This window comes from Lynx canadensis, chromosome B1 (genome assembly GCF_007474595.2).
Source record: "Lynx canadensis isolate LIC74 chromosome B1, mLynCan4.pri.v2, whole genome shotgun sequence".
In the NCBI taxonomy this organism is placed as follows: domain Eukaryota; kingdom Metazoa; phylum Chordata; class Mammalia; order Carnivora; family Felidae; genus Lynx; species Lynx canadensis.
In genome coordinates, this window is record NC_044306.2 from 139,585,188 (window position 1) to 139,600,253 (window position 15,066).

Genomic DNA, 15,066 nt, shown 5'->3' on the forward strand with positions numbered 1-15,066 from the left:
TCCCACACACTTGAAATAGAAATAATAATAACAACATAAAAAACGCTTTACAACCACGATGATATCTCCCTACTTAAGTTGCCTCACTCTGGAGGGTATGGGGTATAAAGTGCAGACTGCGGCTACCGCCGCTAGCTTGTCTCGGGAGTAAAGGTTCTGGCCGGTGTGGGTGCGCGCGCGGGTGACCCCACCTTTTGGGAAGCCGGCTCCCGGCTCTTCCACGCAGTAGCCCCGGCTGACCCTCCCCCCTCCCCTTCCTCCTCTCCTCCCTCCTTCCCTCCCTCCTTGCGCGTCTGCTCTGCACCGGCCCCCGCGGAGGAGGCAGGCGGCAGCACCCAAGCCGCCGCAGCTCCTGCCCGCAGCGCGCTCGCCCGCGCCCGCGGATCCCACGTAGCCCGAGCGGCGGCAGAGGCGGCCCCGGGCCCGCGCCGCGCGCCCTGCGCACGGCCCGGGCTCGCTGAGCTGCCCAGCGCCGCAGGCGGCTGGGGAGGGAGGCGCGGGAGACGACGCGGAGACGCAGGGGCGGCGGCGCCAAGGTGACAAGCTGCGCACCTGGAAAGTTACCCGGCTGTCTGGTGAGGTTCGCGGGCGGAAGGTTTGGGCGCCCGGGACAGCGCAGGCGGGGGACGGGGTCGGGGCGCGCGCGTGTGCCTGCCGTGCGTGCACTGCGAGCTGTGCGCTTCCGTTCCACACCCCGCCGGTCTCGTGCATGTGCTGTTTGTGTGTGGACGTGTGCACGCGTTGCGTTTGCTTGGTGTGGCAGCCTTCCGTGAGCTCCCGGAGGCGAGGGAAGGCTACTTGATTTTAAGAAGCTTGGCTGGGGGCGGCAGGGGAGAGCTCAGCTCCAGTGGGGATTCCTCAGGGTTGTCAAGCCTTGAGCTCCGAGCAGAACGGCGGTGGAGACTGTCGCTCCGGGCGGGGGGCTAGGCGCTGCTGTCCGGGCGTGCGCTCCAAGCGTCGCCTAGCCCTGGGTAGCTGCTAGGAGACAAGTACTCGGGCAAGGACTTTATGAGTCCTTGTAAACTTGTGTGGGTGTTCTGTGGCACTCCCAGCACCGTGAGGCGCTTTCACATCGCTTGCTCTGTATTTCCCAGTGATGAAAAAACAAGAGCAGACAAACAGAAAACAATAAACCAGCCACTTAGGGGATGAGAGAGAAAGCAGTGGGTTCAAGTTGAAGAACTAGGGTGCGAACGCATGGCAGTTGAGGCCAGAGATGAGACTGGAAAGAAACAACTCGGGCAGAATTAACAAGTAGAAAGGTCTGATAGGAGCCTTGGTGTCCTGATCTTCACCTTGTTCTCAAAGTTCCTAGGGGCTTTTTTATTATAAAGGAAGAGAGCAGCATACAGCGTCCCCCCCCCCCCCCCCCCGCAGTTCCTTACAAATTATTGTCTCTTTTCTTTGCAAGTTTCTATTTAACTACAGGACAAGGTGCTCATCCCACATAGAATACAGTATCTGTTGCCAGCAGTCCTGTTTAGTGTGACACGGGAGAGTATGAACTAATACGGTGGAGAATTCTCTTTGGAGAATTAGAGGCCATCCTCCCTACTGAAATGTGTAACTGAGAATAAAATATACGAAACGATGGTACTCAGAGATCTCTCTCTTCCGTGTGAAATCGTTACCTCCAGTCCTCTGGAATCCTTGCAGAATCCTTACAAGTGAGGCTAATTCACCACACAGTGAAGGCGTATGTTGCTTGGATGTTGCCCAAATCTTTTGATCTCATAGTGTCTTGCTTCCTCTGGGCCGTTTTCCTATCAATTATTTCCTCTTCTATGTTTTCACCTACTCTATCTATCTTCACTGCTTCATTATTCCAGGCTTACAAAGACTCTCAAGTTTCCACTGTTCTAAAAATCCATTTCATGAACCAAGATACCATCTTGAAATCCCTACTCTTAGCATTAGCTCTTGTCAGCTCCTTTGTCATTGGCTTTCTATCCCAACTCTTGTGTGAAAGGCTAAATCCAGTGCTTTTCCCTCTGGTATAATTTGTTTTGATGTATCTGTGGGATGTGAACCGCAGCCTGCTTACCTCTTGAAAACCTTATCTTCATGGCCTCTGTGATACTTCTCCTCGATCTCTTACTTGTACTAGCATTCCTTCCCTGTCTTTGTTATTTGCTTCTCCTGCACTTCTATAAATAATATCCACAGGTATTTTCTAGATGTATTTATAGAATAACAGAGGCGTTCCTTTCTTTTCTCCCTTAGTGATCTCATCTGCTAATGGGACTTCAACCTCTCACCTCTGTAAAGCAGTCTCTTGCCTTGAGCTCTTTTTTTTTGCTACTATCTGCTACACATTTCTACCTTGATGAAATTCAGGCACCTTGCACTCAACATGTATAAATTCAGCCTGATTACTGTCTCATAAAGTGCACTCATTCCTCTGAATTAAGACAGTGTCACAGTACTCAGCCCATAGTTGGTGCTCTATTCAGTTTTGAATGAATGAATGAGTTAATAGTAGTGCCTTCCTCCAAGCCTTCTAAGATCAAAATATTGGGATTATTTTTTTTTAACCTCCCTCTGTGTGCACCCATTTAATCACCACATTGAGGGATTCAACCCCTGCAGGATTCCTCCCACCTTTGCCATATTTTACCGTGAATCCACTCACACCCTTTTCCACTTTTGCCAAAACAATAGCTTCTTCTTAGCATATCTCTAGTTTTTCTTTCAAATGTCATATAGGCCTAGACACTTTCTCTCCTCATGGCCAGTCTCCTGGGCCCTTTCATCCACTACTTCAGCTTCAGCCTCTACTTAGGTATCAAAGATTGCTACATATTTTCAGCTCCCCCCTTCTGGGTTTCTAGTCCCTCATATCTTACTGTCTACCGAACTCCTCCACACCAAAGTTTCCATGGGTCCTTCAAACTGAGTGTGTCCAGGGGCGCCTGGGTGGCTCAGTCGGTTAAGCAGACGACTTCAGCTCAGGTCATGATCTCACGGTCCGTGAGTTCAAGCCCCGCGTCGGGCTCTGTGCTGACAGCTCCGAGCCTGGAGCCTGTTTCCGATTCTGTGTCTCCCTCTCTCTCTGCCCCTCCCCCATTCATGCTCTGTCTCTCTCTGTCTCAAAAATAAATAAACGTTAAAAAAACATTAAAAAAAAAAAAAGCTGAGTGTGTCCAAAGTTAAACTCACTATCTTAGGCCTCCAAGATGCTCCTCATTTTGGTTAATGACATCACCTCTTACCCAGTTGCCACAATGGAAATTTCCAAATCTTCGTTCTCTTTCTTCTTATCACCACTCAAATTCCATCAGTTATAATCTCTTGACCTACCCATATAGAATTACATTTCTCTGTCTTGGCCTGTCTATATGATACTTCAGCACCCCAAAATAGCTGAATGGAACGCCACCACATTTGGCAGTGAACATATAGGATATGTGGCATTTGTAAAATTCACTATGAACATTCTGTTGGGTGGAGAGGCACTTCGAAGAGAATCAACCTCAGGAGTAGCTGAAACTGTAGCTCATATGACTGCCTGACAAGGGAAGATTACTCTCCAAACTAATATGTTGTGGATAGAGAAAAATGTCAGTAGATTAAAAACTGAGCCCCAGGTCATCAGTTACAAGGTCAGATGGGCAGATGCTTTTAATTGTGGCATTGATAGAATTGAGCTGTTCTCACAAGGGCAGCTCTGTGTGCTTTCCTTCAGGGAGAAGAAGCAGGGATTTACATACTTAGTGATGGTTAATTATTTTCTAAAAGAACTTTGTTGAAACAAAGTTAAGGATAACACCAAATGCATCAGTTTCATATAGACTTAGAAGACCGTGTAATTCACTCCTCTGATTTCAGGGTAAAGTACCCTTATCTTGGAAAAGAATCTATTCTGTGTTTCATTATTTATTAAAGGGAAGCAAATTGCAGCCTTACCTATGGCCACAACTTTTACCAAATCCCTGATGATCATGTTTTTCTCTTCTGGCTACCATGGAGATGATCCATTTTTATCTTGAGTTCAAGAAGTTCAAGACACTAGAATAGGGTTGGGGCTATGGCCTTATCCTGTCCTGAGCACCTTTTACTTGGGTTGGTGCAATAACCTCTTACTGTTTCTCTTCCTCTATGCTCTTTTCACTCCATTCTATATTTATAGCCAATAAAATTATTTTATTTTTCTCAAGGGCACATCTGACCACATAACTTGAAAAACACTTGACCTCCACTAAAATCCAGATACCATCACATGATATATGAAGTTCTTCTGCATCTTATTCCTGCATCGGACTTTTCATTTCTCATGACTCTCTTTCTCCTGTCATGCATTTCAGCTATTTCCTGGATATGCCGTCAGCCTTTTTGCATTCACTCCTTAATACATGTTCTTTTTTTTTTTTTAATTAATAGACTTTAGTTTTTAGAGCAGTTTTAGGTTTATAGAAAAATTAGGTGAAAAGTACAGTTTGCATATATTCCCCTGCCCCCCCATCCTCTATTCTTAACATCTTATATCAATGTAGTACATTTATTGTAATTGATGAACCAGAATTGATACGTGATTATTAACTAAAGTACCTAGTCTGCAAAAGGGTTCATTCTTTGTGTTGTACCTTCAGTGGGGTTGGGCAAATGTATAAGACATGTATCCACCATTACAGCATCACACAGAGTAGTTTCACTACCCTGAGATTCCCCCATACTCCGCGTATTCATTCCTCCCTCTCTCTCGCCAAGTCCCTGCAATCACTGATCTTTTTACTGTCTCTAAGTTTTGTCTTTTCCAGAATGTCATATAGTTGGAATCATGCAGTATGTAGATTTTTCAGATTGACTAATTTCATTTAGTAATATGTATTTAAAGTGCCTTCATGTCTTTTCATGGCTTCATACTTACTACTTTTCAGCCCTGAATAATATTCCATTGTCTAGATATACCATGGTTCGGTATATCTAGATATACCTTCCGTCTGTTCATTGAAGGACATCTTGATTGCTTCCAGGTTGTGACAGTTACGGATAAAGTTACTATAAATATCTATGTGCAGGTTTTGGTGTGGACATACATTTCCATATCAGTCAATTTAACACCAAGGAGCATGATTGCTGGATTATCTGATTATTTAGCTTTGTAAGAAACTCCCAAACTGCCTTCTAAAGTGACTATGATTTCACATTCTTATTAGCAATGAATGAGAATCCTTGCTGCTCCATGTTATCCCCAGAATTTGGTGTTGTCAGGGCTTGGATTTTGGTCATTCTGATAAGTGTGTAGTGGCATCTTACTGTTGGTTTAATTTGAGATTCTCTCATGACATATAACGTTGAACACCTTTTCATATGCTTACTTTCCACGTGTGTATCTTCTGTGGTGAGGTATCTGTGTATATTTTTGCCCGTTTTTCAACTAGATTGTTTGCTTTCTTATTGTTGAGTGCTAAGAGTTCTTTGTATATTTTGGATCCTTGTCCTTTATTAGATATGTGCTCTGCAAATGCTTCCTCCCAGTCTGTGGCTTGTCATTGCATCCTCTCAACAGTGTCTTTGCAGAGCAGATGTTTTAAATGCTAATGAAGTTCACCTTATAATTTTTTTCCTTTCATGGATTGTGCTTTTGGTGTTTTATCTAAAAAGTCATCACCAAGCCCACTTAGAGTTTTGCCTATATTGTCTACTAGCAGTTTTATGGTTTTGTGTTTTACATTTAGGTCTTTGAAATATTTGAGGATTATTTTTGTGAAAGATGTAAGGTCCTTGTCTAGATTAATGTGTGCACACGAGTATGGGTGGTTGTCCAATTTGTTAAAAAACCATCCTTTTCCCATTGAACTACTTTTGTTCTTTGTCAAAGGTCAGTTAACTATATTTGTCCGAGTCTATTTCTGAGCTCTAGTATGTACCATTAACCTATTGGTCTATTCTTTAACTGATATCACACTGTCTTGATTACTGCAAGCTTTATAGTACTTCTTTCTTTCTTTCTTTCTTTCTTTCTTTCTTTCTTTCTTTCACTCTTTCTTAATAACAAGTCTTAAAGTCTGGAGGTATCACCACTGACTTTGTTCTCCTATAATATTGTGTTTATTTAGTACGTACTCTTTGATCAATAAGTTTTTCTACTGAGTTATTTTGTTGGGTAATGTTAACAAGTAATAATAGCAATGTTTGATATGGTTTATCTCATTTGACCCTCTAATAAGTCTAAATGATATGTATAGTCATTGTATCTGCCTGTAGCTCTATGTGTCTGTCTATCTCTTCTATTATTGACACTTGAGCCCCACGTCATGCCCAAGGGCATATATATACTAAGTGAAAATGCTCGGATTGAGACTCTGGCTGTGTAACTTTAGCCAGCACTATACCATCTCCCATATTTACAGATATATGTATTTATATCAGACTCCAGATGGGGGAGAGAGAGAAATAGATATTATCTAGATCAGAGCCAAGATTTTGGTTTCAAACTACTGTAGAGCTGGAGGAAAAACAGACAACAAAACCTAATTCCTCCCACGCTGGCTGTCAGGTGTTAATCCACCTGCAAGAGCCTTCAGGGTTTTGCTTTTCCTGTGTCTTTTCTAGTTACTTCTCGTAATGACATTTCCGAAGTAGTTATCACATTAACGTAATAATAATTAAAAAAATTATGTAGGTTTCCTCTCTTCCTGCCAAATGCCACAATGCATTCTATTCCTCTTGCCTGTTTCTGGGTACAGAAGAATACTGCATTCACAGTGAGTCATGTTTTTTTATTGTCTTCAAAAACAGTTAGGCAGGCCCCTTTGGTTTCAGGATTACACTGCAATATGTGAAAACAGGTAGGGACAGTAGGAGGGAATTATGAAGCTTGAGGAGTCCTTGCAATCCTGTAACCTGGGCTGGGTCATTTGTGATGCTTTCTGGTCTCCATGTTTTGGTGGAGTTTCCCTTATCAGGGTAGATTTCCCTAAGATATTCCAGAATGACTTCTTTTCTTCATGGAAGAGATAAACCAGGTCGAGTTTAGGTTCCCCTAACCCCAGGGAGTAATTGGCATCTTTAAAGACTTCTTGTCTGGAAGGCATGCAGCATGCTAGACTTTGTCCCATCCAGCAATGATTTCTTCTGGAGGTTTCCTTGCACCAAGACACTCGATGCCTTGTCTCCAGCCACACACTGTGAGAGCTCCCCGGTGCCTGCTGTGTGCCAAATATTGTACAGGATACCTAACAAACGTAATCTTCATAATAATCCTATGAGCTGGGTATGACTTTCTAGATTGGAAAACCAATCTAGGATTCTAAGGCATTTGTAGAAGGCTACGCAGCCGGGAAAGGGCAGATTGTTTTCCTACCCTGGCTGGCTTGACTCCATTACTTATGTTAAATTCTGATCTTCGTCTCCAGGCTCATTTCCTTTTACATCATGTCTTGCCCCCTGATTCTAAGAATGACTCTATTAACCCACAGTTTCTGGATCGATGGAGAAACAGCTTCTGTTGCCAGCAATACATTCTCCTTGTGGCTAGCAATACATTTTTGAGAAATAGATTACCTATCTTAGTGACGAATATAGGAAACAGAATGAATCTAATTAGGTTTTGTGAAACCAAACACTTGTCTTGGCTTGAGGGACAAGAACATTTAAATGAGTGAACTAAGTAAGAAATCAGACTTAGTGTTGAGCCATTGGGGAACTTACTTATATATCTTAAATTAGTTACTTGAAAGATGAGCTAGGTACTCTCGTTTCACCCCTCTTTGGAATTCTAAATAGCTTGAAAGATTTACACAGTTTCTAAACTGTCTTCATGAAAACCAGAGAATGGTTAGTGTTTGGGGAGAATTTAACACCTACCTAATTGTGTTTCAGGTTTGTAAAATTATTGGATCAGGACAGAATATTTTGAACACCATACATACAGCAAAAATGTTTCTAAAGCTTTTCATGTTTAGAATGCTAGCCCTGTTTTCTCTGTCAAATTTATTGCAAATTCATGGAGTTATGCCCCTGATATAATACATGACAGTTAGGCTTTAGTAAACAATTGTTCTATGAATAAAGATTGAGTTAGTTTGGGGAGCCTGGGTGATTTAGTCAGTTAAGTGTCCGACTTCGGCTCAAGTCACGATCTCATGGTTCATGGGTATAAGCCCAACTTGGGGCATTGTGCTGACAGCTCCGACCCCCTCCTCCACAAGCTCACACACTTTCTCTTTCTCTCTCAAAAGTAAATAAACATTGAAAAAATTTAAAAAAAAGATTGAGTTAGTTTAATATTACATTTGAAGGTTTTTATGCTCATTTTTCTTTATAAAGCAGCTCCTTTTCCTCTGACCATTCCCCTCCTTCCATCCTGCCGTGGTTAGGAATGCTTGTCCATGGACCCAAAAAGCATGTCTGGAAGATGCTCACTGCTGCGTGTTAAAAACTTGTGCACACATTAATTTAAGAAACCTCTGGGGGCACCCATCTCATGCCTGTCATTCAGAATCTCATTCAAGTTCATTCCTAGGTCCCAATCTAACATCTTCTTTATTGCTTATTTGGGATACAGGGGTGTCCAGGGCCACGACTATGAATTCTAGTCTCCTCAACCTTTTTATATATTCTTAATGTATAAGAATAATAAATGCTGCCAAGTCAAGAGAAACTTAGAGATTAAACCTGCCACATCTCTGCTACATAGTAAGGCAATTCTCTGGAGGCCAATGTTTATTAATGACTACTTGGAACCTGAATTCTATGAGGACTATCTGGGTATTGCAAGATTACTTTTACAAGTACATTTATTTTCTGTTTGTACCATCCATCTTAGGTGATATGCATTGGCTACTTGGTTGCATCTGTTTGAGGCTTAGAGGCTATCTTACATCTTTCCATGTATGCCTTTATTGTTTTAGAGATCACGACTATTCTGGGAGAGCTAGCAATATCAGTCTAAGCATTTCATTTCTCCTTGAGTTTGAAATTTGGAGGGAGAGAGGGGCAAGAATGTGTGGCTTATATAACTACAAAGTTTCGTCTAGCTCTTTGGATATTATATAATGAGAGGTAATTTAAGCTTAGTTTACAAGTGTTATTATGCTTCTTGATTAAGGCTGTCAAAAATTGCACATGCACAAGTATGAAGTTTAAATAGGTAGCCTAAAAAGACTTAAACCTTATGGTAATTAATCAAAGCAGTATTTTCCAAACTCACCGTTTCAAGTTCTCTTTTGTGGTCTTGCTCAGGTCTGCTTAGTATCTGCAGATGATTTTTATTTTTATTATTTTTTAAGAACTTTTAAAGGGTTTATTTGTTTTTGAGAGAGAAAGAGTCAGAGAGAGAGAGACAGAGAGAGAGACAGAGAGACAGAGAGAGAGACAGGGTGTGAGCGGGGGAAGGGGCAGAGACACAGGGAGACACAGAATCCGAAGCAGGCTCCAGGCTCTGAGCTGTCAGCATAGAGCCCCACTCTGGGCTCCAACCTGCAAACTGTGAGATCATGACCTGCACCAAAGTTGGATGCTTAACTGACTGAGCCACCCAGGCGTCCCTCTGTAGATGATTTTTAAGAAATTTTCATTGAACTGACTCAGTAAATCTAAATGCCTAGTTTATCTTTCACTTAAGCAATAATGTCAATGAAATCGCAACTTTGTGGGGGCAATTATTTATATTTCTAATGAATGTTAAAATAAACACATAGCTTTGAACTAAAAAACAACAACAACAACAACAAAACATTCTGAGTCAACTAAAATCACCCTGATGATCCTGATTTGTGTATCACATTCTGAGATTTGCTGGATTAGTGACCATTTTGGGGACTTCACTGAGCATATTCTTAATAGGAAAAGAATGAGCTCTGCGCTCATACCTCATCATATTTTGGACAACCTTGGCTTTAGGATATAAAGTAAAAGAAGTCAAAGAATCCGCATGCCTCTGTTTTACTTTCTAGTAACTGCCACCCAGCACTTTTTAACAGCGAGCCCTATCCGAAATGCAAAACATGCTCGGTCCATAGAGCGGGAGCAAAGTGTTAATAAAGCAGTATCGACTCAGTCTCCTTCTCCAGAGGAGTGCAGATGTGCTGCTTTCTAACTCGGGCGTAGTTTCTCGCTGTAGCTGCACAGAGCGCTGACAGAGCGGTGACATTTCCAAGCCTCTGCTTCTGTGGCTGCTCATTTGTGTTGCATCTTTGCCATGCTGACTTCCAAATTGCAGTCTTGTTGTGATGCTTTTGACAGCTGTCCAAGGAGAACGACCAGAGAGAACAGCAGGTAACTCAGGCCACTTGTGCAAAATGCTTAGGTGTGACACCTGTGCCATCAAAGGGACAGGGAAGAATGAATCCAAGGCCAACTCATGGAGAGATCAGGGAAATCAGTCAATAGCTTTGCTTCCGGAAGCAAAGGGAATTGATTGCTTATCAAATAATGATGGCCGCTGTGTTTCTATTTATGAACCAGATCGGAATGAGGAGTGGTGGGGGCTGTGGGGTGGTGAAGTTCCACTATGTAATTGCCGGTTCTCTGCCCTCTCTCAGGTCCTTGAGCAAAATGGGAAATGGTTCAGTGAAACCCAAACATTCTAAGCATCCAGATGGCCACTCCGGGAACCTCACCACCCATGCGCTGCGGAGCAAGGTGACAGAGCTGGAGAGGGAGCTGAGGAGGAAGGATGCTGAGATCCAGGAGCGGGAATACCATTTGAAGGAGCTGCGGGAACAGCTGTCGAAGCAGACCGTGGCCATTGCTGAGCTCACGGAGGAGCTCCAGAGCAAGTGCATCCAGCTGAACAAGCTTCAGGATGTGGTGCATATGCAGGGAGGGAGCCCGCTTCAGGCCTCTCCAGATAAAGTGCCTCTTGAGGTCCACCGGAAGGCCTCGGGATTGGTCTCCCTCCATAGCAGGAGGGGAGCAAAAGCAGGGGTGTCTGCTGAACCCACCACCCGAACCTATGACCTCAATAAACCCCCTGAATTTTCTTTTGAGAAAGCAAGGGTCAGAAAGGACTCCAGGTAAGAAGTTCCCACACCCTTTTGACTCCAGTAGCTTTAAGATTATGAAAGACTAGGGTGATATTTTTTAGGCCGCCTCAGTGGAAAAGAGATAATAACCCTTTCAGATTTGGGGATAGAGGGACTTCTAAACTTGGTTTGGTTTGGATAAGCAAAACTTTTCTTTAAATCAGGAATTGCGTGTTAGCCAGACTTTGGTTTGTGGTGCGTATAACTGAGGAGCTGAGTTTATGAAAGTCATTTCCATTATCTTGAAAACCCTAGGGGAGTGAAGAGGTAGTCTTAGGGATTCTCCCCTTCTCTCTGTCTATAGGAGGGGATTTAAAGGTGTCCACAAATCACAGTGAACTATGAATACGTATAGCAAAACCTGCTTGCTAGCACTTAGTCAGCCAGCGTCATGAAGAAGGAGTAAGTTGGATCCTCCAAGGAGGAGGAGTCCATTCATTCATCTCATAGGTGAAGCTGAGTACTACCACCTGCCAGCCACTGTGTTAGATGCTAAGTGTATATTAGTGAGTAATAGGCACAGAGCCTTTCTCGGGGGGGAGATAGACAGTATACACAAAAACAGGGAGATGCTGTGTAATTATTAATTGGGATACATGATATGATGGAAAACAACAGGATAGTGCGGGTGTCTGCGATTAGGGAGAGAGAAAATCAATGGAAAGTATTACCATCCAATTTTCTTTTCAACTTCTGTTCTTGAATATCTCTTACTTAACTCTTCCTTCTCAACTGCAGTTTTTCTGCAGACAGAATTGGGATTCTCATGGAGGCCTGGCTGAGGAGGTGACTTTTATCTGGGACCTGAAAGAGGGAAAAAAGCATAGAGGAGGTGGAAAGGGCATTTCAGAGAGAGGGAACAATGGAAAGTTAGAATTAAGTTTGAAAATAAAGATTTTTTACAAGAACTTATGAAAGTTTATAATAGCATTCTTGCACGTGTGTGTGCACACATGTATGTGTGCATGAGTGTGCGTGCATGTGTACATTTTCTAACTGAAGGTTGAATTTCTTAAACAGGAAAGATGAACTAGAAACATCCCAAGTTAGGGTCTCATTTCTGCATTATTTTTATTTTATTTTTTAATTTTTTTTAATACTTATTTATTTTTGAGAGAGAGAGAGAGAGCGGGAAGCAACAGAGAGAGAAGGAGACACAGGATCCAAAGCAGGCTCCAGGCTCTGAACTGTCAGTGCAAAGCCCTATGAGGGGCTCGAACTCATGATCAGTGAGTTCACGACCTGAGCCAAAGTCGAACGCTCAACCAACTGAGCCACCCAGGCGCCCCTGCATTATTTTTAAGTGAATGAATATTTATTAGATAAAATTAAATCTTGTGCCTTGATAATGTCTTGGCTGAGCCTGAATTTCTCTCGGAAAATGCAGTATTTGTGAATTTAAAACAAATTTTAACTTACTCATAAACATGAGTCATATAAATCAACGTAAAACATCCGACTTAAACAAATAAATGATTAATTTTGACAACAGAATTACAAAGGGAGGTTTAATTCATCAATTTGTTGACAGTCACATAGTGAGTGATCAATAAATATTTGCTAAGGAAACAAGTCATGCTGGATTATTAATCATAATACTCTGTGGCTGAAAGAAATCTGATTAATGTTAGAGTTCAGAAGAATTTGTTGTAAGTCAACAGTTTTATTATTAGTTGGTTTAGAAAGGTCTTATCTATTCCCTTTGCAAAAGTAACATTTATTTTTAATGGTGTGATTTCAGAAATTATAAATGTTACAAACTTGTGCTTCAAAAATTGGATATCATCTAGTGTTCTCTGTTGATATAACAGATATAAGCATATATAGTAATATATATGATATTACACATTGTGCGTTATATTGTATTATATTGCTATTTCTGTTTAAGCACAATATATTATTTATCCACAAAAATCTTTCAAATAGGAATGTTATTGTATATCTGAGAGAAGCATGAAAGAATTTGATAGTCAATCATCTGCTTTGACCTTCTCCCTACATACTCTACCAGGTTTCTCTTGAGCAAAAATCATGTTCAATTATTTTGTTCCAGAGACTTGACCATCTTGAGACAGAACACCATTCTCCTAGTGTTAAGTGACTGAACAATCCAATATAAACATGTTCCTTTGTGTTTCTTTATTAGCTCCATTATAACCAGGAAAAGAAAATCAGTAGTTAGGTACAATTTCTAGAAAAGAAAATCAGTAGTTAAGTACAACCACCTATCTTAGTGAGAGGGACAAGGGAGGGAAGATATTAGAGCTCTTGAATAAGCATTGGCAGTGATTCCCCTCATCATAAAGGGAAGCCAGATGGGTACAAGTCTACATTGAGGTCATGATGAAGAAATAGGCTAATGATTTTTAATGATTAAGTCCTGAAGAGATCAGACTAGATCATCCCTGCCCTCATATTCCACATATACTTTCATAGAGCCTTGTGCTTCTGAATTGAAAAATTAATTAGAATTTGGGAATCACTCTTTTTCATTGATTGGTTTGTGCCTCAGGTTCTACAAGTAATGCCGTGCTCACCGCAAGTGTAGCTGCCATCTGTCACCATACGATGCTATTACAATACCATTGACTATATTCCCTATGCTGTACCTTTCATTCCTGCGACTTACACATTCCATAACTGGAAGCCTGTACTTCCCACTCTCCTTCACCCATCCCCCAGCCCCCTCCTTTCTGGCAACTAACTACCAGTTTGTTCTTTGTATTTGTGGGTCTTATTCAGTTTGTTTGTTTGTTCTGCTTTGTATTTTAGGTTCTACATATAACTGAAATTATACGATATTTATCTTTCTGTTGACTTATTTTACTTAGTACCATACCCTCTAGTTTCCACCCATGTTATCACAAATGACGAAATCTCATTCTTTTTTATGGTTGATATTCCACTGCACACACACACACACACACACACACACTCCACATCTTCTTTATTCATTCATCTATTGATGGACACTTGGGTTGCTTCCAATCTTGGCTATTGTAAATAATGCTACAGTAAACATAAGGGTGTACATACCTTTTCAAATTAGTGTTTTCATTTCCTTTGGGTAAATACCCAGCCGTGCAATACTGGATTGTAGGGATTTCTGTTTTAATTGTTTGAGGAACCTCCGTACTGTTTTCCATAGTGGTTGCACTGATTTACATTCCCACGAACAGTGTCTGGGGGTTCCCTTTTCTCTGCATGCTCACTAACTCTTGTTATTTATTGTCTTTTTGATAATAGCCATTCTGACTGGTATGAGGTGATATCTCATTTTGGTTTTGATTTATATTTCTCTGATGATTAGTGATGTTGAGCGTCTTTTCTTGTGTCTGTTAGCCATTTGCATATCTTCTTTGGAAATAGATTATGTGTTTCTGACTGGAACTCCTATCTTCTGAGATGGGGATTATGACCTAGAGAAGTTTGGGAAAACTATGTAGACAACACAGGACCTGTGTTCAGTTTTAGGGCAAGGCCACAGAAAATGAGAATGTGCCTGTCAGATTGAAGTGGGCACAATAGGGTCACTCTTAAACCGCACTGAACCAACAGTATATCATAGTCTTTTGTAGTGACTTGGCTTTGTACCTACTGACCATTTTTGAGCTTCTGAAGCATGCAATTATGTGGGCACATAGACTGTTTCTATAACAGGTACTCAGCCTTATTGAAGTATCATAAATCATGATGAGTCAGAGCACTCCAGTATGTCAAATGCTCTGATCTCTGATTTAAATTTATTATGGTAAACAGCAGAGGATTTAGAGCTGGAAGAACCTTAGAGATTGTTTCACGCTACCCCTTTTCTTGGAGAAGGGGGGAAGCAGGTGCAGGAGAGTTGCTGGTTATGCCATGGTAAGTGGCAGAACTAAGATTAGAATCCAAGATTCTTGACCTTGAAACCAGTTATTTTCATTTACAATCCTAGTACTTAGAACTCCCCACAAAAATCAAAGGCCTCAAGTCAGGCCAGTTTAGGTACCAGCCTGATTTATTTTGACATGCCACACTGCTTGGTGGGAAGAACAATGGTGCTTCCTGGCTTCTTCCAAGCATAGCTGAGCAGAACTTATCCATTGCATCAATTCAC

General features: G+C 41.7%; 1 protein-coding gene across 1 annotated transcript in view; it reads left to right on the plus strand.

The window, feature by feature from the left end:
* The first annotated feature begins 513 nt into the window (after positions 1-513).
* The window catches only part of PRKG2 (protein kinase cGMP-dependent 2), a 104,097-nt gene continuing 89,544 nt past the window's right edge, over positions 514-15,066 (plus strand). The window contains exons 1-2 of the mRNA XM_030313603.1: positions 514-575; positions 10,488-10,961. Coding sequence (XP_030169463.1) covers positions 10,501-10,961 — 461 coding nt within the window. The 5' untranslated portion in view covers positions 514-575; positions 10,488-10,500. The remainder of the gene's footprint in view (positions 576-10,487; positions 10,962-15,066) is intronic.